This window comes from Crocodylus porosus, unplaced genomic scaffold, assembly GCF_001723895.1.
Source record: "Crocodylus porosus isolate Cpor-Errol unplaced genomic scaffold, CroPor_comp1, whole genome shotgun sequence".
NCBI lineage: Eukaryota > Metazoa > Chordata > Crocodylia > Crocodylidae > Crocodylus > Crocodylus porosus.
In genome coordinates, this window is record NW_017728913.1 from 14551858 (window position 1) to 14578778 (window position 26921).

The 26921-nt window shown below is 40.5% G+C and overlaps 1 protein-coding gene across 1 annotated transcript in view; it reads right to left on the reverse strand.

Annotated features, from left to right (window-relative positions):
* PDGFC (platelet derived growth factor C) overlaps nt 1-26589 on the reverse strand; it is a 212521-nt gene extending 185932 nt beyond the window's left edge. The window contains exon 1 of the mRNA XM_019534518.1: nt 26119-26589. Coding sequence (XP_019390063.1) covers nt 26119-26242 — 124 coding nt within the window. The 5' untranslated portion in view covers nt 26243-26589. The remainder of the gene's footprint in view (nt 1-26118) is intronic.
* Between the last annotated feature and the right edge of the window lie 332 nt (nt 26590-26921).

Consider the following 26921-nt stretch of genomic DNA (forward strand, 5'->3'; position numbering starts at 1 on the left):
CTAGACCGTCCATTAGGGAAACTGGCAGCCTCCACATTACATATCTTACCATCAAAGTCGTGGCGGGCGAGGTTCTGAGGGTGCTACGTCACCCTAACGTGACGGTAGGCGGCGCTAGGGAGCTCACGGCCGCCCCTAGACGCCCGCTCCCTCACAACCTGGAGCATGCCTGAACATAGTGATTATAATTAGACTTGTCCCATACGTAGCTTATGCAAGATGGAAGGGAAAACTTTGGGTACCCCCTACTTCTCTTGCCTATCTATGTGAGAGCTAAGCAGGTTCTTGTCCTCAGCATTTAATTTGAAAAACAGAAAAAACTAGAAAGGAAGAAACGAAATTCTACTAGTATTATTCTACTAGTATAATTACTCTCTTAATGACACTAAGGTAAACTTTTTTTTTTCTGAGCAAAGTCTTGAAAATATCTATTTCTCTAATTTTAGTCATATTACCTGTGATAACTTCTATGACAAATGTTAATAAAAGTATATTCTAATCATAGTGTAGAGACAACTCTTTTCCATATTTTTTAGGAATTTTTTGTCTTTTGCTAAGTGCCACTAGCTCAAAGACCCAAGCACTCATCCATCTTGAAGGAACTTCTATCTCACAGTGGTGCTTCGCAAAGCATCACTGTCAGCTGTCTCCTCTTTCCTGTCTACACCTATATACAGCAGTTATTTTCATACAGAAGTCAGTTATTTGTTCAGTACTGCTTCTTACCCCTTCAACATATCACCTCCTTCACCATTAACTGTCACTGAGAGTATGTGGACATATTGTGTGATCCCTTAAATCCTGTACCTGCCATATTAAACAGGTTTCATTTTAGCTTCTTTGATTGTAATGTTTGAAGGATATAATTGTTTTGAGTAGCATATACACTGTCAAAACGAAATCTGTTTTAAATTGACCTTGTGTAGCTTTATGACTAGACAATTCTTGATTCTCTTCTTCCTATATTTAGACGTTAATTTTTCACCATATTCTCAAGTGTCCATTTACAATATTGATTTTTCTTTAACTGTGCTAAAATTTGCAGCTGTGCTTTTATCCCATTGCAGTAACAATGACAACTTTCTTCTCCATGATCTCCACACTGATAAACAATAATAAATTGGCATTTGATCTCCATTACTTACCCAAAGTTCCCAGGTTCACCCTAGCATATGGACAAAGATGTTCAAGGAAGGCTAGAACAGTGGAATTAGTCTCACAGATGATGGAGGGGGTAGGTGGAGTTGAAAACTCAAAAGAGTAGTAAAACAATAACCACCTGTGATTATAGATGCAGAAATCACTGGAATACAACAATACCACTCAAACTGTTCATCTAGGGAACCGAAGAGCACAAGACCCAATTATTCCATTATAATTTGGCAAAAACAGCATAAGACTCCAGTCTGCTATTGTGAGAAGTGGCACGAGACCTTAGCAAGCCTATTTAATAAAGATGCTAGTTTGTATACCTCAACCAAAACATGGTGACCTTAGGAAAACAGAAAACCACACTAATTTATTCAACCATATCAAGTCTCAATACCACAAGCAACGAGACACTTGATCTTGTTAGAAATAAAAAACATGGTGATATAATTAAAGGAATTCTCTGATAAGCAGTTTTATTGAAAATACTTGAGCTAATAAACACAGAATATTGCCAGTAGTCATTCCTGGCCTATGATTACTCTAAAAAGTACACTAAAATGGTGAAAAGTTGAAATTTCTTTATAAAAGATAAAAAAACAGGAAGTATGCTGACTGCTACATAAATACATTATGTGTGTTCAAATCTGGAGTTCCTTAGAAATTTCCACTTATCTCATGGAGTTACATGGGAAGATCATTTCCCTACCTCTTCACAGGAGATAGAATTAGCAGTATATGGATAAAGCACAGTTTCCTTTCACCAGCACCTTATAGTTTTGTTTATGTTTTGTTTATGTCTTGGTGTGCTGCTTGGGCAGTATTATCACCTGATACAAAGAATTCCCTTCTCTGAAACCTCCAATTAAGGGGATGAGGGGGAAAGGCTTCTTGCTACTGCATAGGAATAGCCATTGAAGAGGTTCTACTCTCCTTCGAAATCCCACTCACTGAGGGTGCATGTTTCTAAATAGAGCAATGCTCAAACAATTACTCACTTCCTTACTTTTATACATATAAGAAGTCCCTTTGGAATCGTTTGCGGAATCAAGCCTGTAATGGCTGCTATCCCATTCTTGGGCAGGCAGCAATAAAGGAATGTGGATTTTAAAAGACCAAAAGAGAAGAAAATAAAAAGGAGAGAGAGGGAAAAGCAGAAGACTATCAAAAGTTAGCATTTGGTCTAGTCTGGTCTGCTTGAGAAGGCACTAATCACAATTCTGGAAGTAAAGGAAGTATTAGGATTGCATGGGTAAGTCTGTAGAAGGCAGTCAATTGTTAGAACCATTCTCTTGGTTCTTATGTTTTGTACAGTATTATGATTTGCAAATTGTACATGGACTGCAGGACTAACATACACCTGCCGATTGGTCTCAACAGCACTTCCTTAAAGTAAAAGTGGGGATTCTTGTTGAAGCAGTCTGGTTGAGAACCTGTGTTATTTTTAACCATAAACACAGAACATGGTTTGTCAAATATGTATGGTATGAATTTGATTTTCCAGCTCAGCAACTTGCAATCTATACCTTCTATTTTTCTCATGACAAGCTTTGTAACTTGAATTTAAACATTGTAATTATCCCATAGTAGATTTTCAGCAGGGCTTCACTGTTCTTTGCATCCACTACAAATGCAGCAGCAACAGCTGGCCAGAGAACTCAACAGTTATGACCACATTATATCCATTCTGTCTTCTTTAATATTGGCTGGCTGTTAAGTGGTAGACTGATTCAATACTGGTTAATTCAGTTTTCAAAGCCCTGCATATAGTTCCCTAGCTATATTTAAGATCTCCTATGGCAGTTTCACCGTGATAGCTTTCTGTGTTCTAAAAACACCTACTCTCTGGGTGTTGAACCTTTGCTCCTGATTTCTCCTGCCATGGTTCTTAGGCTTTTGCATTTGATTATCAAGCGAGACTGACCAGAGCAAACTTCCTTCCTCTTACATACATACAGAGAGAGAGAGAGAGATCTGATGATTATTCTTTCCTTAGAAGCATTTTCAGTTCTGATCTCCTAGGTTAATATAGCCCAATAACCTGACTTCCCAGCCCAGGAAGAACTGACACTACACCCAGGCTAGGTACAGACATTGAAAAAGCCTGAGGCAGAATAGATCTAAGTTACACATTGTTTAGGTCAGTGGTGAACAGAATACCCATTTGCCCTTTGGTAGGGGGGACGGGGTGGAAATTTTAGACCTGGTTCCATTTTTAAACCAGTGTCTGTGAGCCAAACTTCTGTTTTGTTACAGGCATAGACCGGTTTTGTGCGCTGAACTTCTGTTCTGTTATGGGTATAGATCAGTTTCCAATCACTTACACCAGTAAAAATATAATGCCTGTACCTAGGCTTTGTCTGTAGATTGGACCCCTTTCCTAGCACTCAAACTGAATGCACAAATTACAGCTATTTCCCTAACAAATGCAATTTGCTGCAGCCCAGAATATGTTCTTCCTTATTTTTTTTTTTCCTATGTCTCCCACATCCTGCCATGGGAACCAACATTCTCCTGCTGTACCTCCTCAACTGAGCCACTTCCTGGATTTTGTAAACACTTGATCCATTTCAACAGGGAGGCAGCCATCTGCTAAAGATGAAAATGGGCCCATCTCTTTTCACAGGAGCAGCCACCAGTTAAAATTCCCTATTCCTAAAAAATATGAATTTCCCAGTAAACACCCTATTTACTCCCAAAGTGATTACAAAAATATAAACTGAAAGAGCTAAGTTTAAACAGCTAGAGTCAAGTGGTCAGGGACCACAGTATCCCAGTAGAAAACTGGTGTCTCACTAGTGTTCTACCCACTAGAAAACTAGGACAGTGCCATCTGTTGCTCAGTTTGACAAAAAAAAAAAAATCAGCTTACTTAGGTAGTCCGTATAATTTATCTTCAGAAGGAAATTTTCTGCATCTCTGCTATCTTATGCAAACTGCACCTAGAAGCATATGTAAAGAACACTTTTTCCCCAGGGTTTTTAAATTCATTCACTCCTCTCTCTAAGCAGAGCTTTTGAAGTGTTACTTAATGGTATGCTCCAGGTGTCTTAAACAAGTGTGCAAAAGAAACAAAAGAAAGAAATACATATGTTCACTGCTTAGAAATAGGATACATAGCCTAAACTCTTGGCTAAGTTCCTTGCTCCCTGAAAGTAAGTAAAATTAAAGGGGAAAAAAAGACAAAGGAGTAGACCATAGTAGCAGTGTTATTTCTTATAAAAAGAAAAGTTTTCAGGACTTATAAAATTACTATCATCTTGAAAATCGCCAGGAATATCATAAATAAAAATGGTTCACTACTTCTATCTCACCACCAAAGTACATTACATTCTCTTCTCCTGCTTTATAAGGATTAGGTTCCTACACAAGCAATTATAGGAAGGACCACTCAAGGGCACTGCTAGTCAGTTCAGAAAGGAGTACCAGCTATTTCCAGGCCAATGGAAACTAGGAAGTCCTTCTGAAGAGATGTTCTCATTTTTTATTGGTATGAAGCAATTTGTTTCAGACACCTCTGTGCTGTATAGATCAATTAGGTAATATTCAATTGTCAAAAACACTCATGCCACCAGTTCCAAAAAACAGACATCTGATTTTGAGTTTCACAGTTTTTCACGGGGAAACGCAGTGATCCTGATTGTCCCTGCTGGGTACCACTCCTGACATTCAAACCAGTGACAAATGCTGCATGTGCAGCATTTTCTGAAAATCAAGACCACAGGTTCTCAAGTTCGGTACTCACTAAATGGGGCATTCAAAAGCTGAAGGCCACTTTCAAAATTTTGATTTTGGTGCAGAAAAGAGCAGAGAAAAAACAACAACAATATTGTCATGCTCAAGATTTCATGCTGAAAAGTTTCAGAGCGTATCACTTCTTTTTTATCACCAATTTAAATGTCAAAAAGCATTAAAATACTACTAATAATATACAGAAGAATTATTTAGACTAAATAATAGTAACAGTCAAAAGTATTCATTTGTTTTTACCCCCAGGGTATGAGCTCCTTGATTAACATGCAAAATTGATAGGGAAAGAGATCTAGAGCTCACTTGTTTCTTTCCCTCAGAAGTTTAAAACACCATTCAGCTTGGTCATTACAGACTAATAAAACACACACAGAGCCAATAGCCTATGCTGTAATGTTTCTTTGTAAAAAACCAGCCTCAGGAAATTATTAATGAGGGATTTAGAGGTTAAATACTAGCTAAACCAAGAAGAATGTTTGACAGAAGGGACCTACCTAAGTTAGCTATTTTATAGCTAACTTCCTTGGTGAAGAATGGCAAGTCAAATAAGACCTTTTGACTAATCAAACACATTGGAAAATAACACAAGGCAGAGTATTTTGCAAATCTACTGCTACATCACAGACATTGTAAATGCCATGTTTCATTGCTAAATGTTATCATTAAGGGTTTGACATTCGGCAAGATGTTCAAAAGCTGCAAATGGATAATGCGCACATACTTTCAAGACCCCTACAACACTTAAAAAAACAGCAGAATTCTCTCTGTAGTGAACAAGATGTTGAAACAGAATATAGTGAAAAAATGTCATCAATTTGGAAATTATCATAAGTAGCAAAGTAGATTTAGGATTAAGATTTCAGAGCCCTAGTATTAGGCCACAAGCCCAGGGAAGTTGAATATTTAATAAGAAAGCCATCTCCTCATCATCTTTTACTAATAAACCAGAATCCTTTACTGTGGCAGATGACTTTCAACACTGTGACCTCCTTTTCACATTTCCCCCCTCTCTCACATTACATTAAAAATTCTCTATTTTATAAGGTTCTTTGAGTAAATGTGATATCTATTTTATAATGCATCCAGTTTCAGTCACCTACTTTAGAAACCAGAGAAGAGAATGGTTTTCCAAACTTCAGTCAACTTTATTCTTTAAATGAAAACAGGACATTTTATCAAATTATTTTCAACTCCTAAATTAAAGAACAGTTTCTTATGCCAGTCCAGCAACATTCTGTTATCAGACACAAGGGGTGAGTCTACATGTGTGCTTTAATGTTCATTAGTCTATTTTAATGCACATTATTAAAGTGTCACCAAAAAAAATCCACTTTTCCTAATGCACATTAAAATAGTATATATGCCTTTTTCTAGTACCTCACAATGGAGGTACTCAATTTAAACCGCATTAGCAAAAGCACATTAATGAACATGTAAATGCACCCAAAGAGTTATGTCTCTTGCCTGGAAGATATGGAATGGATAATCTCAAAACTGAAATGTAAAGTGAAATGAAATATTTCTGAAAAGTAATTCTACCTGCCAGAATCCAGTTTACTTGTCTCCCTGGATGATGGAAGGTACATCCCTAAATGGAAAATAATATTAAAGTAATAAATGCACAACGATTGAAGGATAAGAGCTACTCATTCTTTTAAATTGCTGTGTTCCATTCAAGAAGATTTTTTTGTCGTTGCTAATATCACTACTAAAAGCTTTCAGTTTTACTTTTCATTTTGTTGTAGTGTCCCAAATCAGATATCACCTAAATCATGATTATAAATTGCTTTTTACTTTTATCTCAGGATGGACAACGAACACAACATATTGACCTTGACTTTTCTTGAACTTTCAAAGTGAATATTAATTTCTATTGTTACTAAATGTAAGCTATGAGAACATGTCAATTGGATTTGAGGTGTGGTAAATGTTTTGCACGCAGATAAATTGATTGTCCTTTTTGGATTTTTTTGTAGTTATTTGAAAAAAATATCTTTATCTTCAAAAAACAATTACTTGCTGTATAGATTTAATTTAGAATAATAAAAGTGTATTTTTCCAGCACTTTTTGTGTAACATAGTATAATTACACAATAACAAAAGAATTAATGTGTGAGATAATCTAACATCATCATTTCTTCCCTTTTTTGCCCCAGATTAATGGAGATGGGGGTCGGACTTGATGATCTGCTCAGGTCCCCTCCGACCCTACTAACTATGAAACTATGAAATAGGGCGGGAGGCTGGACTTGATGATCCTCCAGGGTCCCATCCAGCCCAACTGTCTATGAAATAAATAACACTGCACTTTTTATTGATAAACATTATTGCATTTTTATACACATTCAATTTAGTAAAATGCCATGACATAAAATTATGAAAACAGAGGTTGAAGTCTAGAAAAGAATTCATTGTGTTGGGTATTTCTTTCTTGAAGGTTAGAATTCATATGAAAAGGGCCTGATTGTCCAATAGCCATACAAGTCTCAAGTGATTAGCTACATATACTTCATTAATTCACACAATGAGTCAAGTTACTTGTGTACAAAAAAAAGAGAAATTTATATTTAAGAAAAATAACATAGAGAATTTCAGTTTCCCTGGCAATGAATGTAGTGAAAAGTGTAATGTAGATGAAGAAACACTGGCTACCTGCAGCATATAATACATATGTCATTCTCTAAAAAACAATGGCATTGGTATGGCAAGCTCTCCCACCAAGACAGGGAGCTGTGCTAGGTTCCAAAGAAGCAGAGAAAATGTTCTGATTTGCTTAAAAATCCATGTTTTAAACATATTCCATATAGTTGTGAGACATGACTGATTTTAATGATGGGCACACTCATTTTTTTTATACAAACAGGGTATGTCTACATGTGTGCTTTATTGCAGAGTAGCTTATTTCACTGTGCATTATATATCCATGTATGTTTTTTCAACATGCCTATTTTAAATAGAAAATACAAATGATTAGTTTCTATGTTTGAAACATAGAACCTGAAGATGTTAAGATAACACTCAGAGCAAACCACAGACAAATGCAAAGCTTGAATAACTCAAGATTGTATGTCAAAGGCCCCCTGCAGAAAACAAGAAAAGCTATACTTATGGCTACCAATAAGTAGAGATCTCTGGAATTTGCGCTGGAAGTGTTGCAGCTTCTTTAATCTTAGCGTTTCCCCTGAGCAACCCATGTCACTGATTGGTGACTATATCTTGCACCTTTAGTGTAAATTCTGAGATCCTTACCAATATGGAAATGAGATGACCAATCTATTATGAAGTTTTGTGACTTAATTTCATTGACAAATCAATGAAATTAGAACTTTATACAATATTTTTATTCATAGGACCAAATTATCTTTATACCATGTAAGACTTAGAAACAATATTCATAATAGTAAATTAATGGATTCTCTTGATACAAAGAAAAGTAGTTAAGCCCCCTGCTTATGAAAACTTACGCTACACATCTCTGTTTTAATTAATCTATTAGGTGCAGAACTACCCAGTTTTCTCTTGATACAGCCACCTACATAAATATGAAAATGGCTTTTGACACAGTTGAGTGGCAATGCCTTAATATATTCTGAAGTGTTGGGCAAAATATTAGTGCTTGTCCGAGTAAATGCCAACCTTAAATTAAGTAGTGGTAGGAATAGGTTCGGTAAGGACTTGTACGGGATGGTTTGGATAGGGAGGTTCCTGCCATGAGCAACGGTTGGACTAGATGGGTTTGGACTGGAGAGCCTCTCCAGCCCTATGATTCTAAGATGTAAGTGTCTTATTAGTAAAAAATAAAGAGTAGAAGTTTCATAAGATGTTCTTTAATGAACTAAGAGTTCCCTTAAAGAAATGCTTCTATTATCACAAGACAAAACCTACGTCTAAAAATATAAATGTATAAAATATTTTAGGCAGACACAGTTCTTTGGGTAAATCGGATATCTTTTATTAGACCAGCTCAAATGGTTGGACTCAAAGAACCTTGTCTGCTTATGTCCTTATAGAAACATGGCTACAACCTATACCCCTAAAATACACTAGAACATTAGTGAATTGTAAAATCAGTAAAACTTTTTTTTCACTGTTTTTCTTCAAATACCTAAAGGGAATTAGAGTACACCAAGCCACCAATATGTATCAGAGTTCCACCACCTTCAAGTCTAATATAACTTACTGCTTTGCCTATCTCCTCCTCCTGCCACTATTGTACCTCTTTTCCAGCACTGTGCATTTCTCTTGAAGATACAGTAACTCATTTGTGATGTTACTGTGCCTAACAAAAAATCTAATCACCATTATGGAGTGTACAAGAAGTCTAACATCAGCATGGAAAATGAGAAGAGACTGTAGTTTGTTCAGTCTTACCTAGGTGAAGACTTGGGATGAAGAAATCTATCATCACATACAAAGTCCTATTTAAAAGGAAACCATTAGAATGCTTCTGCAGCTAGAGCTTGTAATTTGGTCACCAATACTTTGTGATCAAATATGCTGAAAAGTGTAGTGAATAGATATGTCCCAATCTGAAACTTGATTGTAGATGATCTGAAATGTTTGCAGAGGTCAGGCTGCCATGATTTTTGTTTATCTCCATTATTTCCTTGATTTCATGCTAGCAGAAATAAGAAGCAGGATAGCATCCAGAGAGCCAATAAACTAATACAGCATTCTGCAGGGATATTGGCAGGGATATTATTTTATTCAAAGGAAACACTGGCATTTTAGTAAACCACAACTTTTCAAGAGTTGGGAAGTTTCTGGGTCTTTCTTAATTTCTAATCCATGCGGTTCCCAAAATATTAGACTTAAACTTGTCACTAGTCCAGAACTAAACACTTTTCAGTTTCAGACCTATGTCCTTTTAGAGAAGAAATTCCACACCTGGGATTGGGAGTTGGGGAAAAAGGAAATAATTGATTTACCTGGCTGAATTAAAAATAAAAGTGTGAAACTCCTAGACATACTCCAGCAGATATGAGTGGGGAGACAGCAGGTGAAGTGTTCTAACATTTGCCATCTTAAAATATAGTAAGGACAGGTGGAAATGAAGACCAAGAAAGAATGGCACTAACAGAACACCCTCTCCTTTTTTTTTCTAAGGGAACACTGAAGAAGAGTAAAAGAACGCTAGTCCTCAAGAACCTGAGAGTCTGTAAATGCTGCTTGAAATGAATATTAACAACAAAGGTATAACATGTTCCTATAAGTTAGAGGTGGTAAGTACTAGTACAGTAATGCCCCCAAAATTTAAATATTAATCTCACACTCCTCTGTACCACTTCTCTTCTGATTAGACAATGGAATTGTGTGTCAAAGACTATTCCCACTGAAATCATTGTAAAACTCATACTGACTTCTGTGGTTTAGGATCAAGACTAAATTGTTCAAAGTTCTGCCCCATCAAGACTGAAAACACTAAACAAAGAAAAACATCCTGAGAAAGATTCTTATTGGAGCTACTTACAAGCCACATTAAGAAAAAACAAACTACCAAACAAACAAATATACTTCATCTTCAGTGGAAAGCAAAAGAGGAAAAGAAAGAAAAGCAGTTGTCAGTCCTGAGGCATTCTAACCACTACTCACTGACAAAGGTAGATCTCATTAAGTCTGAAGAGTCTGGAAGAGCCCAAACTGGAGACTGTCCTAAGCAGTTCTATCATTATATAGCTATTATCATATCCCTTATACATATATAGAACTTATAGTTGTATACCTTGGCTTGGAAAACTGGACTTCCTATGGAATTGGTCAGTGCTTGTTAGTTCTAAATTCTATTAAGGTATTTTCAAAGGTTAGAGATTAGGGAAAACTCTCTTGCTGTGAGGGTAGTAAAGCACTGGAACAGACTACACAGAGAGGTTGTGGAATCTCCAGCCTTAAAGGTTTTTAAGACCTGGTTAGAGAAAGCCTTGGCAGGGATGATGTATTTAGGAACAGTCCTGCTTTGAGGAGCTGGTTGGACTAGATAACTTCCTAAGGTCCCTTCCAACCCCAATTTTCTGTGATTCTACATCTATTACAATTATACCAAATACATTTTGATTTCTGAAGTCACCAAAAAACTAGAAAGCAGTGGCCACTTGTACACATGATGAAAATTGACCATTTTTGCAGTTTGATTGCATCACGCTATACATGTGCAGAAATTTTGTTATGATTTAAATGAGTTTGATACGTTACAAACTAAATGACATATGCACACGGTTTAATTTGGGAAGCAGCGCCTGAGCAGTGGGGAGCAGTGCCCAATGGCCTTACAGGGTGTGGGCTCAGGGAACGGCTGGATCTGGTGGGTGCTGCCTGCAAACTGGGGCAGCACCCATGCAGCTAGCACCCCACCTCAGTGGCCCTGGTGGGCACCACCACCTCAGAGGGAAGGATTGGGCCCCCGCACAGCTCAGGGGCTGCACAACCCAGCAGCAGGTCGCACAGGCAGGCCCCCCTGAGGAAGAAAAAGGGTGCCCGATCCTTTTTTGCTTTTTTCCATATAGCCCACCTACCTCTCCCATGACTTAGGAGAAAGCTGCTGAAGGGCCCTGAGCTGTGGGGGCCCCAGACCTTCCCTCCACAGCAGCGACCCCCCAGACAGCACCTGCCCAGTAGCAGCCCACCCAGGTGGCCCCAGAGGGCGCTGCCGCCATGGAGGCAAGAACCAGGGCCACTCAGCCCGCTGGCAGCTCGCCACCTGTCTGTGGGAAAGACGGGCAAGCTCCACAAGGGGGGAAAAAAAGGACTGGGCCCCTCACTATAACAGTGATAGAAACCCCTAAACAGAAATCATGGGGTTTTAATTGTCGCAATTAAAAATGCACCATTTCAATTCAAGTGACTATATAAGTCTTTATATCCATGGTCCTCTTCTAAATCTCTGAAATTTTCTTCTGAATGTCATGGCACTCCCAGTGAAAATCACTGAGATAGATCTAAATTCAAAACATATATGAAGAGGGTCTTTGAGGCCAAAAAAGTTAAGAATTGCTGATCTAGTTGGTGCTACTTTGTGGTGGTGGGGACAGGGCCTCACCCTGCTGTGCCCTACTGTTTTCACTGTCTGTCCCCCAACAAACCCTGGGCTGTACCTCAGGGGCATGAGCTGCCCCTGCTGCTGCAGTTGCTTCTGCAGCATCTCACACACCAGCAACTACCCCCATGGTCCCTCCTTCTGACCCTAAGAGTGTGGGAGGCATGGAGGGGACAAGACAGGCTGCAAAGGTCAGCTCCATCTGTGCACAACAGAATGCACTGCTGGGAGCATGGGGCGATGAGGAGAGAAATGGGCTGCCAGGGCAGGGAAGCATAGGGAAAACAGCAGCGGTGGCAGCAGTCCCCAGAGGAGCAGCTGCAGGTGTAGCTGGGGCAGGTGCAGGCTGCCAGATGGGGGAGGAAAGCATTTACCTCCTCACACAGGGGGATCTCATGGCACATTTCTGTCACTTCTGTTGCAGCATACCCTTTGGGAATCACTGGTATAAAGTAAGGAAATTTAAAGCTGAGAAGGATGATACCTCTGCCTTACTAATAGTGTTAATTATTGCCCCAGTGAGAAAAAGGGAGTACACCAAAATGTCTATTGTCCTACCTTGGAACACGCAGCCTCACCCTGCACACAGCAAGATATCTCTCAGAACTTTTATTTTTTAAAGCAACAAAGTAAGAAATCAAAAGGCCTAGATATAGTCTGCAAGTCATGTTTATTAGAAACAAATGGAGCAGTGATGCTGCTGTACAAGAAAGCTGATGGGTGACTACATGAGTTATAAAAACACTGAATGTAAGCAGTTGAAATCTGAAGAGAAGAAACTTGCAGTGCTACGTTTTAGAATGTGAAAAGTATTCAGTTAAATAAATAAAAGCATTCACACCAGTAGCAACTTCTTTTGAAATTATTCAGCTTTCTTCTTTTGTCCCTCCAATCATCTTGAAAAGAAATCACCTCTCTCCCTAACTGAACTATTATTAGTATTATGGTGATCAAGTCTGGCAGACCCAGGCATGGACCAGAACCCCACTACGCCAGGCATTATTCAAACACATCCTGAAAAGACATCTTTATCCCCAGAGAGCTTACATTTATTGTATTGTTGAAAGTATTACAAAGATTTGTGACTGCTGAGCTTCTTTTCATATGTAAAGTATAAAGGCCATTTCAAAATTATGGACTTAACCTTGCAAGGTGCTGAGCACTCTGGCCAAGATCCAATAAAGCACTTAACGTGAAGCATGTGAATAACTTCATTGACTTTATTTGAATATGCAATAATATGATCCTCACTATCCCTCTGTTTAAATATGAGATCTATTCAATGGTTTTTTCTCAAAGACTAGTGGTGGGGTCTTGAAAGCTGATGCACAGTAAGTATAAAATGTTCAACAATTAAACCTGATCCAATGTAAACCAGTCTCTCTGGCTAGTGTTGTTTGAAGTGAATCATAAATGTTGCTGTATTTTTCTGGTCTGTGCAGATGTAGCTCTATGAGCATGCTTGAGAGCCAGAACAGTTACTTTCTAATTAGCTACAGCATAGACTCCAGAAGGGGAACTACAGTTTAATTTTTTTCTCCCTAGAATAGTATATAATGCCATGATAGTTTTATAATGTAACTGTACCAGTCATGAAATGTTCATTATTCAGAAAAGAACCAAAATAGACTATTAATTTGTTCCCAATTTTCTCTGCTTTACCATGAAGGGGACTGAAATACTAAAAATGATTTTTAATTATTTGTCATCCAAAGCATAAAGAACTTTTGGCAAGCAGATTAGTCTCATTATAAGGGTGAAATTTGGTCAAGATGGCTGTAAAACATAATCCACACCTTTGAATTTGGACTGCAAATTCATCACTAAAACATCTAGTAAATGACCCAATTTGTTTACATGGCCCTGTAGCCTTTTATGGCTTTTCCATAAAGAAGTTATTACATCCATTCCTCTTATTTTGTTTTAGAGTGCTTGAATGAGCCCAAGAACCACAAGCAAGTTAAACAGGGCTCTCCTCAGATGGAAGTGGGCTCATATAATTCACCACTACCGGTGAAATATTCAGAACAATGTTTGTAGTTTGGAAATGCCATACACTCACACACACCAAAAGAATTTCCTGTGGCATATGTCTTTCTAAATGTTTGGTTGTTGCATTAAATGAGTGTTGTTTTCCTTTCAGGCACAGCAAGAGCAAACATCCTCTAAGACTTTCATCTCCCAGGGTCTTGATAAAATGTTGTTAAGTTATTCAGTTGGTATAGTCAAGCTCTTTGCTACCAAGCAAAAGCTTGATTAAACTGTTACTTTGGGAACTTTGTAAACACAAAGATGGACAACTGCACACTAACTGAAGTTCCTGTCAAAGACTATTGTTTTAAAGGTTAAGATGACTATTTTTCCAGCTGCAGCAATATTATCTGTTACTTCATGAATTAGCACCTCTTCTAGCAAACCCATTATCCCATTTCCTCTGTTTTTAAACATATAATGCTTGAAGTAGCTTAGAGAGATTAATAGTGCTGAATCAATCCAGTCAGGTGCTATGCAAACCTCTCCAAACAAACACTAGCCAGAATAGCTATCCTTCACATATAATACTCTGTAGCATTTTATACCAGGGCTTTTCCTCAATAGGAATGTTTAACCTTGGTGATGAGTACAGATCTGAGAAACAGCTTGAGCATGTAGAACTACATAAAGGTATCAGTCTCATATCTTCTATATCCTAGACTTGGTTTAAAGTTGTTTTATCAGATTAGAGAATGAACTATTTGACTACACAGCATAGCCTTCTTGCTTCCTGCCTTCCTTTTCTGTATTTTACTTGCTTATTTCAAGCCTATGCGGTAAGAGCAAATCAACAAAAACTGGTAATAAAATATATGGTAAATCCAGACACCTATTAGTCTTATTCAAATTATCCTGACATACAGGTTGCAGGGAATTTCTTAGTAGGTCCTGCCATACTAAGTCCCAATACTCAGTTTGACTTAGAGTAGGGGAGGGCAACTATTTTGGGCGGAGGGCCGCTTACTGAGTTTTGGCAAGCCATTGAGGGCCGCATGACAGGCAGCCCAAGGCAGATAAATATTAATTTTCAAAAATTTTAGGGGCCCCACAGGCCAGATAGAATGGCCTGGCAGGCCACATCTGGTTCCCAGGCCACATGTTGCCCACCCCTGACTTAGAGTTTCAAAAATGCTGAGCTAGCATGATGATAATGGAATTTAAATAGGTCATTTGCAACCATAATCATAGAGGGTGCATCTACACATGCAATTAATGCAATGTGATAAACTCCAGAGCTGTTTGAACTAGAGTCAACTGCTTCTAGGCATAGCATCTGCACGTGTGCCTGGGACCACACCAGTTTGAGGCAGGATGGAGCAGCCCAGGGCTAGCAGCTGGCTTTGGGACTCTGGGTGGCAGCATTGGGTGGAAGAGAAGCTGGCTGGGGCATGACAATGCTAAAGTACAGAGCCATCCAGCAGGTAGCCCCAGACAGTACTATCTTATGGCACATTTAAGTAAATAACTGAGCCCTATTAATGGTGTGCATGTAGACAGTGACGCTTAACTGCAGAGCTAATTAGTCAACTTCACAGTAAAGCAGAGATCTAGATGCACCCAAAGAAAAGTGTCTGTTCTAAAGGATTCATAGATTCATAGATGTTAGGGTCATAAGGGACCTCAATAGATCATCGACTCTAACCACCTACATAGGCAGGAAAGAGTGCTGGGTTTAGATGACCCCAGCCAGATGCCTATCTAACCTCCTCTTGAAGACCCCCAGGGTAGGGGAGAGCACCACTTCCCTTGGGAGCCCATTCCAGATTTTGGCCACTCTAACTGTGAAGAAGTTCTTCCTAATGTCCAATCTAAATCTGCTCTCTGCTAGCTTATGGCCATTATTTCTTGTAAACCCCAGGGGCGCCTTGATGAGTAAATCCTCACCACTTCCCTTCTGCACCCCCATAATGAATTTATAGGAAGTCACAAGGTCACCTCTCAGCCTTCTCTTGAGGAGGCTGAAGAGGTCCAGGTCCCATAGTCTCTCCTCACAGGGCTTGGCCTGCAAGCCCTTAACCATACGAGTGGCCCTTCTCTGGACCCTCTCCAGGTTATCCACATCCCAACACTAACTGCAAGTTAGGAGTCTTGGGTTCTACTATGCCACTGACTTGCTCTGTGACAACAGGAAAGCTCATTTCACCCCACTTTCCCCACTCCTGTCTTTTGATCTGCCTCTTCTAGCTAAAGCAATGGTTTTCAGACTGTGGAACCCTGGGTTTTCATGACAGGTTTACAAAGAGATTGCAGATAAAGGCAGAGCACTGCTGGGAGGCAGTGTACTACAACTACCAGACTGGGTTGCCTAGTTCTGTATCAGTGTTTAGGAAAGAGGTAAGGGACTCCACAGCAAAAGAAGTGACAAAAGGTTTTAGTGGCTTTAGGAAATTTTAAAACCACTGAGTTAAAGCACAGGCTCCTTGAGTCAGGGAACACTTCCACTTCCAGCGTGTGTTTGGATAGCATTGGATAGCATATGAGACTACAGTTAAGATACCCTGGACACCATTTAAATACAAATAATAATGCTTTCTTTCAAAATCTGGCCAAAATGTCAGAGTTTTCCCCCCAAAAATGCTACTTAAGACATCTTTTCATCTTGCTTTTATTTATATGTTAGAAAATGATTACACTTAAATATTAACGAATTCATTCACAAAGAATCAAATTGCCACAGAAATACAGGTAAGGTTTTAATCACTACTCCACTGACTCTCTTCTCCTATCAGTACTAATGACAGGATGTAACTGTATGGGAAACAACCTTTGAACACTACCTTACTCTATCAGAGTTCAAATGGGACAAGGTATAGAGACAGTGTTTAGTCTCCTGAATACAAAAGGTTATCTCAGATTTTCTTTCCCCATCAAACACCTGCATAAGAAGAGGGCTATAAACAGGATTCACAGGCTAGGGACAGACATTCAAAAAGCCTGAGCCTGAATTGATTCAATCCGTTCAAGTTAGTGTAACCTGGCTAGTTTAAATCACTTTGTAAATGCATAGACATCCCAGACATGCAAGCACATGCCTGCAATGGCTCAGACTAGAAGCTGGGGGCGGGGGGCACTAGAGCAGCTCTCACTTCCCTTGTATAGTACTGAGCTGAGGAGAGGCCTAGCTAAACCCTGGCAGGACACTCTGATTAGCCTAGCAGGGAACTGATAATAGTGTTTATCACCTGTAACTCAGTGTTTATCACCCCATTAAGAAAACCAGATACCTGCTAATTCTGCCTGTTGATTCAGCATGGACCATAACCATCATGTAGTCTGTTAGCTAATACACAGACAACTCTGAGCAAGGCAGAGGAGGGAATTTCTGCTTAGCAGAGAATGGGGAGTGGGACGGGGGAGCAAACAGCTTTTCCAAGGAAGGACATTCCAAGAAAAAGCATGGCTGCCTTGGTCGTCTCCCACAACACGGACCGTAGCCAGCATGTGGTCTGCTAGCTAATACTGAGGTGTCTGCGTAAGGCAGAGGGAAGGAAGGGATAATCCCTGTTTAGCAAGGAGAAGCCAGCCAGATACTCTGTGCCTGCAAGTCTCTTCTGAGCTGCAGCCAAGGAACAGAGGGGAGGGGCCAGCCTTGCCATGGAACAGAGAGTCCCGCTCAGCCCAGAGAGCATGTGGGGATGCTGGGGGTGTCTGGTTTATCTTAAACCAGGAAGAAGTCTGGGACAGATATTGCATAAATCAGTTTGAGCCAAATCCGTTAGGTCTGATACTATGTTCAAGCAGGTTTATCTCAAATAGGTTTCAGTCATTTTCAAACTGGTTTATGTGCATTGAGTATCTGTTCTGTTCCAGGTTTAAACCAGTTTCTGATCACTTAAACCAGTTTATCTGTAATGTCTGTCCCTAGCCACAAAGGCTATATACGCCTTCATGGTGGTGTTAGCTCGAGTCATCTATACTTGAGTTAGTCAAGTCTGAAAACAACCATACTAAAAAACAAGACCCCAGCTGGATAGAGAGACAGTATTAGCAGATGACAAATTCTGCTAACTTAATCTGTAGCCAAGATCCCTGATAGGTCAGCCAACTCAAGGTAATAGCAAAATCACACTCAAGAAGTTCTGGAGGAAGGAAGTCTTTTACAGGTGACCCTGTTCACTCATGTTACCCTTTTGATTTGTGTTTATACAGATTTCCTCCAGAACAGGCTGTAGAATTCTGTTTTGTTCTATTACTGCTTAGCTACCCCACCAAACTACATGGATACAGATTATTTTATGAGGCTAGGTAACTATGTTATTTTACCTTTTAACTGTCACAGAAAACTTGTGTAGAACTTAACTAAATCGAATGTTGTAGAAGCATGAAATTAACATTGTTATAAACCCAGTATAATATTGATTGTATCTAAACACTAAGCACAGGGATCAGAAGGCAGGTGCATACTACAGCTGAGACACATTAGGACAGAGTGGCATGCATAAATCTTCTGGACACTGACAACTTAAAATAGTATCCCACAATCTAAAAAAAAGTGTCTCAAGAATGTGAAAATTATATGCAGCTTCATGGTAGTACAACGTTACAAGAGTTCTTCTACCTGGAGAAACCAAGCATTTCAAATTCAAACAAAAGCTATAAAAATAAGTCTTTTCCACAGGGAGTTGCAGATCTTTGTAAGCCATAATGTAAAATGAATTTACGTATTAGCTTGTAAATAAAAATGTAAATTCACCAGAGCTTTCTACATATTCATATTCTTGAACATTATCTATCATAAGCTTGATGCTCTTCTTCTATACAACTGTTTTACAGTTATGCACTCTGCAGAAAGTTACTTATCTATTGAAGCAACATTCAGAGTACAGGAAACCCTTGCTATTTGCAAATCCGCTATTCCCAGATCTGAATATTCGCGGTGCACTGCGCCAGTGAGGTGGGTCGGAGCAAGCACCGCCACAGCTCCCTCTGGCATTGCATTGAGCTCCTGCCTCTGCATAAGCAGGCATGCAGCACTGTGTGGGGCAGGGGAAGGCAGAGCTGGGGAGAGCAGAGTGGAGACCAGAGCCAGGTGGGCGAAGGGGGAGCGCAGAGCCGGGTGAGCAGAGAGTGATGCCAGAGATGGAGAGGGAAGCAGTGGCAGCAGAGGTGGTGGCATCTTCTCCCCCAGAAGCAGGCGCAGTCAGTCCCCAGGTGCTGCAGGGGAGCCCCACGCTTCCAGCTTCTCGCAGGGGGCAGCTGTGGGGTCTGATGGGAAGCCCTGTCAGTATTCACAGATTTTGCCATTCACGGGGATCTCCAGAACGGATCCTTCGCAAATGGCAAGGGTCTCCTTTACTCACCCACCATGGGTTATATTTTGTATGATGACCATTTTGTGAATGAGGTATGAAAATACTCTTTGTTTACACAAAAAAGCCATAAAGAGGTGCACCAAACCTCTAAGCTTGTGTAGTTTGTTGTCCTTTTCAGATGGCTAGAAACTGCCAGACATGTTTAGTGACTAAATGAAAAACCTTGTTATAATGCAGAATTACTGCTGCAGGCAGCAAAGCACAACCCTGCTACTACATGTTGGCTGGGATAATAATTAGAACCAAAAGGTTCATATTAAATCCTAACTATGTATAAGACTGAACATTTATCTACTGAGAGTTCAACAAGAGACCTCCTCTAGACCAGCTGTCATTTGCTCAAGATATACATTCTGTTTTTCTCTGTGATATGAAACTCTGTACCAGGTGGAAAAAAATAACAGCTTAAATTTTGATTTGTGGTTCAAGTTCTGCAAACCTATTAGGAAACAATAACTGAAAGAAATCATATTTTAAGCAATTTGTATCTAATATTCTGTTCTAGATAGTTAACAAAGTTAGAAAAAAGACTTGAGTGCACAGAACTTGAACTTGTAAGGAACAGTTTACACTGCTAAAATCCCAGCTTTAGCTAACAGGGGAGAGAAAGAATAGCAACGACAAATAAATGTTTTAAACATTATTGTATATACTGGGGCTAATAAAGTTAACAATACACGGCCAAGGCAGGGATGAGATTTAAAACAGTAAGTGGCAAACTCCATTTGTTGCACTGTTGAAGATTTGTTACAACTTTTTGAATTTGCCACATAATCTCTTATATATCCTTTTAAAAAGGAGGTCTACAACTGTTCACTCCTTCTAGAGAAGGGTTTTAAAAGTTCCAATACAATTTCTTGAACTAGACAAAGGCAATTTAAACTTCAAAAATTTAACATTAGCATTACACTTTCTTTTACATCTAATGTGTTTAAAGCTGTATTTTCTTGTATTCCCACGAAGAAGAAAACTGTGACACACACCATTAGTCAGCAGACTTCATTGGCATTTGTTTGATCAGTCATAACTAGTAGAGGTAATGTTTAATTGACAACATTTTAATTGCATTATTTTATTGGGAATACCTCTGTAATCTAAATAATATGAAATAAGCATGCTCTTGACATGACAGCAACTGTTTCCTATACAATTGCTTAGCTATCTCAGGTTTCAGTTACACAAACCCAAAAGGAGCCCAGCACTACCAGTCTCTCCTCCCTCTAGACTCAGAGTACACGCAGGCATTACATTTAAATTGGGAAGATTAAATCAGGCAAAAAATGGCTGCCCCTATGTAAATTCATCTGAGGAAGGGAACTAAGTTAGATCAGGAATGGGTTAGCCCAATCTATCAAAGGTCTGCAGATATCTGGAGCACAGTCCCAAGGTTGTGAAATCCCAGCCACTTACCCCAGCCCCAGAGCTGCCCTCTTCCTATCCTCTGTCCACCCTGACTGAGCTATTTTTATCCCTCCAACCTCTCCACTCCCAAACAGATAACACCCCCTCCAAAAAAATTGCCAGCTCCCCTGATTTGCCAATGCCTTCCCTGCAGATCTACTAGTCCCCCTGATACTGCTTACCTCTCCCTGCACCCCAACTTACTTAAATCAGGCTCCTAGCAGGGCTCCCAGTACTGATGAATGTGTGCACAAGCTACTCCCAGTCTATGATCATGTGGCTTAAAGTAAACCATCCAGCATCAAGCTACCTTTCCAGATCTCCACAAGTGGTGATCCCATAGCTTGTTGTGAGGATCCAGCACCACAATAGGAAGAGAAGGAGGTTCTCTGGTTCTTCCACTGACTTCTGAACCACCATCCATGTAAACACAGAATGGCCTAAGATTTGTGATTCTTGCTAATTTCACTTTGAGTTGGTTTAAGATTTATTGCAAATATTGCCTGCAGCTCTACCAGTTGTAGAATAAATCTTCACCATTCCAGAATCCTTTATGAAATGTATATTTTCATCATTAATCAGCAATAACTAATACAATCACTTGATCATTAATTCATTCATGAGGAAATAATTTATAGAAAGAGCTACAGAAATCCTAGTGGGTTCTTTGGGGCAGAGATGACAGAAATCAAATTAACCCTTTATTTTTGTATAATTCATTTTAGTGACGGTTTCAATTATTTTCTTCTATTCATCATTGAAAAGTTGATTCCATGTTAACATTTCCAATCAGTTGAATTTGATTGAGCATTGACTGACCTCAAGCTCCTGACCTTCTGAAATAATTTATTACTATTCTTTCAATGGAGATTTGAGAGAAACTGTACATTTCATTACACATGGCATTGGATAATAGTTTTTTCATTATTTTATACAAAGAAATGCTAAGAAACATGCTTGCATATACACCCTGATTTCTGTGGTTTAACAGAATTACTTTACAAAACATTACATTACAAAACATTCATTACATTTTGTCTTACAAAAACCAATGCAGTATGGCCATCATTCTAGCTGTCGTGTTGATGTTCACTTGCCATTTCATATTGTGGCCACATCTAGGCCAAGTTGACTGATAACTGGACAAAACTCCACTGAGTACAATTCCAGTTACCCCAAGGGGGAACCCAGAAGCAATAGCCCTAGAATTAGTGGCTGCCTTCCACATATCTTTAGAGGGAGCTAAAGTTATGCAGAAGCTACGGACTTTAAAATCCAGGATGTCCAATTTAGTCCCCACACTCTTGTCAAATGCCAACTCTACAGAGATATGAATAGGGACAAAAGAGGAAAAGGGAAACTCAAAGGAGAAGGAAGAAAAGGAGAAGCACTGGGGTGCAGGGAGAAAGAAAAAAGCAGAAAATATGGAAAGCCATGATGAAAAACTTAAAAAGCCTCCTAAGTGAACCTTATATATGGAAACTATTACTACGTATATATCACTTATTCCAACCTCAAGTCAAGCAAAATGATTTCATGTGCATCTTTTAACTTCCAAACATAAACTATTTGTTTAGTTTTAAAAATGCAATTGAATTAAGAAATTCTAGAATAAATTTAATGGATTTAAAACTCCTTAATGTCAAACAAAGTTTACATATAAACCTTGAAGAAAACTTAATCAATTATTCCAGAGGACCAAGTAAAGCAAGTTAGTAGGTTTAAGTGATTTCAAGTAAAGCTCTATTGGCCACCCAAGGCACACATCACAATGTATTCCTGGCAGACAGTGGCAAAATATTTACATCCCATGAGAAATTATGACTTCTAGTTGCACAGAAGAATTCAGACTAAAAAATTACCATCCAAAGTGACTCCTATTAAGCCAGATGTAACAAGAGAGTTTGCTCTACAATAATCACAAACCACACGTATCTGAATTTAGAAATCAATATGAGTACTCAGAACTAAAGACTGATGCTGTTCCTATTTATGCACATGCTTAACTTTATTCATTTAAGTAGTCCTATTGACTTAACTGGACATAAGAGCATCTTGAATCAATAGCTATTGTACCTTTTAGTCTAACATGGTAATCCTATAATTTGTTTTGTAGCATAACCGTTCGGCCCTATATCCATGCTGCAAATATAAGACAGAACACTATTTTCTACAGCAAAGGAGGGAAGGTCCTCCCCCACCCCTCTAAGATTGTACATACAGCTTTGGCATGTGAACAGCAATATCTCATACTCAAAACTCCAGGGAGTTTTAACCTGCCTCTAGCTAAAAACTATACAATTTTTAGTTTGCAGTAGAGTGTAAAAATCACTCCAATTAAATCAAGTTAAAACTGGTCTGACCAGTGTTACTGATCCCCAAAATAATTTAAGTCAGTTTAGAAAAATTAAGTGTTGGCTGTAATGTTAGCTAAGCTTTTATGTTGAAATAAATGCAACATTATAAAGCGACAAACTGTAAGTAAACTGCAATTCAGATATCTATATCTCCTGAATGTTTACAAAACATTAATACAAAGGTGGAGTTTTTAAAATAATTATCTTGTTTCACCAATTCTGTGTTTGTTACATTATTCAATAACATAGCCATTGCATCCTACAATGTGCCAAACTGGATCATCATGAGCCACTTAAAGTTTGACCTCAGACAGCTGTGCTGGTGTATTATGAACAGGGTCCAAGTTGTGCTGTCAGAAAATGGTTATTCGTATTATCCAAAATATTTACTTTATAACAATTTTACCTCTTGCCAGTGTAGCAGGTACACTTTATTCTTGTATTTCTCTGGTTAGGCTTAAGTGCCCATTTAATTCCCTGTGTCACCATCACATACCTAGCCACCTCTCACAGGAAGCTGACAATTTGTTATATTTCTCACAGTAACTTTGCCTAGGTTGGGACAACAATGGTAATGTCAAGCTTGTCACTATGCTTCTTATGTGTGCCATGTCAATAAGACTATTAGGCTCAAGTCTTGCTTGTCACTCTTTGGTGTCCTAGAACCTATAACAGTCACATGCACTGGGAGAGTGGGAATGATTTCTGTTCTCCTACACCGTAGGTATTTTCCTGCAGGGAGGACAAAGGTTAGTCTGATTGGTTTCCTGTCAAAATAGCTGGGTTTCTGACTCTTTTGATCACTTTCCCCTGGCCTTTTGCAGTTGCTCTGATTAGAGACTGATCCCTGTGCTGCTCTTTGATCAGCAGTTCTGGCAGTCTGCAGGTGCCATATGTCATCACATTAGCAGGCAGCAGCAATATTAATCTCCCCTGCTAAATTTGATAACACACTACACATTCTACTAATTCATACAGTGGCTGAAAACAGCTTCTGACTTCTTTATTTGCTTTGAATTAAAAGATACCATACTGCAAAAGATATCAAGGGAATCCCAAGTTCAAACCTCACAGTTTGGGTTAAATTGAGACAGATTTTAAACCTGAATTTGTTGTTGTTATTGCCTGTATGTCATCTAGAACCTACCAAAACTTTTAGAGTTTTCTTCTTGTGTCTTTGCATTGGTTTGTCTCTAGGAAGAAATAACATCATTCTAACCTGACATGCAAGCTGCTATTTTTCCCCCTTTATATTAGCATACATCCCTGGAAAAGAGGGTGCTTAGTAACCTCATTTTAGATATTCTGCACTAAGTGTGGTTTCATGTGGCACAGGACATTTCTGCTGGTAAAATATTCTTTAAAATGACTTCATAATCACAGATCAAGAGACAAGGCGTTGAAAAAAATCTGAATAATGTAAATCATATGGAGTTCAGAGGCTAAGCAAATTACACACCCTGAAGCTGCCCTCGCTGCATGAAAGGAGCCTTTCTCCAGCTCTGCGCAATCCCAGCCCAAGGGAACTTGCATTTGAGAGTTTTCTAAACATTTCAGGTACACTTGAAAGCTGAAAGTAATTCTCATTTCCTAGGCAGGATTAGCTCGTTTCCAGCCCATACAAAATAGAGCTCATTCACCAACACACACACTAAAAAAAAAAAAGTCCTACCCCCAGAGCCCTAAGGACTGAGGGCACTAAGGTGTGTTTAAAAAACAAAAAGAAAACACAACAAAACAAAAAGAAGAAACATTTCAAAATCTACCCAGAAAATAAAGCTCAACAGGGGAACGGAGGTCTTTCTTTGCTCTCTTTTGGCTATTTAACGGATACCCTTTTACCTACACTGCTTCACTTAACCAGGCTGACAAGTTTCCTAGAGTGACACACACACAGAGCGGGGTCAGACCTGCCAAGTCTCATTCATTTTGGCTTCGATCTTAAAGACTCACTCTGGCAAGGAAGAGTCTCACTCCCCACCCCACCCCCCTTTCCCCTTGCAGTGAGTTTCAATGCTATTTGTAACGATATTTGCTAAAGCTTCCCTTCTACATGAGAGCATGGCCAGGACTGAATGAGGGTGCTAGCTTTCATTGAACCAACTTTGCAGCTGGGATAACATTAGCCAAGCTCAGTGACAGCCCTGCAAAGCGAATTGCAACTCTCCTTCCCACTGCATGCAAACAAATAGTGCATGTATATGTGCTTATGTGTCTGTGTGTATGTATATGTGTGGGTGTGTGTATGTATATATGTATATGAATGTGTATATGTGTGAGTACGTCTGTATTTGTGTGTGGGTGTCTGCATGTGGGTGTCTGTACGTGTATGTATATGCCTGTGTGTGGGTGTCTGTGTGTATGCGTCTGTGTGTGGGTGTGTGTATATGTACATGTGTGCCTGCGATTGTCTGCGTATGTGTCTGTGTGTATATATATACATCTGTGTGTAGGGGGGGTGTCTGTGTGCATATATATATGTGTGTGCATATGTGTATGAGTACATGTGGGTGCCTGTGTATGTGTAAGTCTGCATGTGGCTGTCTGTATATATATGTGTGTGTGTGTATGCACGTGTGGGTGTCTGTTTATATGTGTGCATCTGTGTGTGTGTATTATGTGTCTGCATGTGGGTGCTTGTGAATGTGCCTGTGTTTGTACGCGTCTGTGTGGGGGTGTACATGCATGTGTGTCTGCATGTGTGTGGGTGTATGTATGTGTGCCTGCATGTGGGTTTCTGTGCATATGTGTTTGTGTCTGCATGTGTGTGCGTGGGTGGGTGTGTCTGCATGTGTCTGTGCATGGGGTGCATGTGTATATATGTGTGTGCATGCACGTCTGCCTGTGGGTGCCTGTGGCTAATGTGTGTGTATGTGTCTGCATATCTCTGTGTGGGCGAGCGTGCGTATGTGTGCCTGGGCATGGGTGCCTGTGTATGCCTGAGGCGGGGGTGTGTGTCTGCATGTGTGTGCGCAGGGGTACCTGCGTACATGCGCGCGCGCGTGTGGGCGGGGGTGGCCGCGCGGGTGTCCGTGCGGCCGTGTGGGGGGTGCGTGCCCGCGTGTCTCTCTGCCCCGGGCCTCACCGTTGTGCTCCTTGGCGCTGGCGAACTGGAGCTTGGCGCTGAGGCTGGACTCCGCTCGGGCGCCGCGCCGCGGGCCCGGCCCGGCCAGGGCAGCTGTCAGCAGGAGGACGCCGAAGAGCAGCATCGGGCTGCCGGGGGGGCGACGGCACCGCACACGCCGGGCACTCGCAGCTCCGCGACCGGTCCCACCGCTGTCTCACCACCCCCGGCCGAGGGCTGCGCCGCGGGGGAGAAGGCAGCACTGAGCCTGCTCGGGCAGCGGAGAACGGCAGGGTACTTTCCGCATAATCCCATCCAAAAAACTTTTTCCTAGAGCCTTGTCTCCGCGCCTCCAGGTCTCTCTCTCTCTCCCCCTCCCTCTCCCTCTCGCTTTCTGAAAGGATCAAAGCAAGCGCTGGACCCCGACCAGCTTCCCCAGGACTAAACAATCCCCGCGCGGCGCTGCCTGGGGCTGGGCCGGGCCGGGCCGGGCGAGGCAGCGCTGTCCTGGCGGGGCGGCTCATTTCGGGGCTGGCGTCTCGCACCCTCTCTCCTCCTACCGTTTCGGTCTCTCCCCTGTCTATGGCCGAGCTGATGGCCGGCGCCTCGCTCTTGGCTCTGCGGTCCATCTCGTCGATGACCCCGTGCATCTCCGAGCCGGACAGGCTGTGGAAAAGCATCGCTGAGGAAGCGGACGAGGAGGCCGCGAGCTGCGGCGGCGGCTGCGGACAGCGGTCGGGGTCCCTGCAGGAGCCCAGAACTGGCGTTAGCCGGAGCCCGCCCCCATGCATCGAGCACGGCCGCCCCGTCTGTCCTCGGGCTCC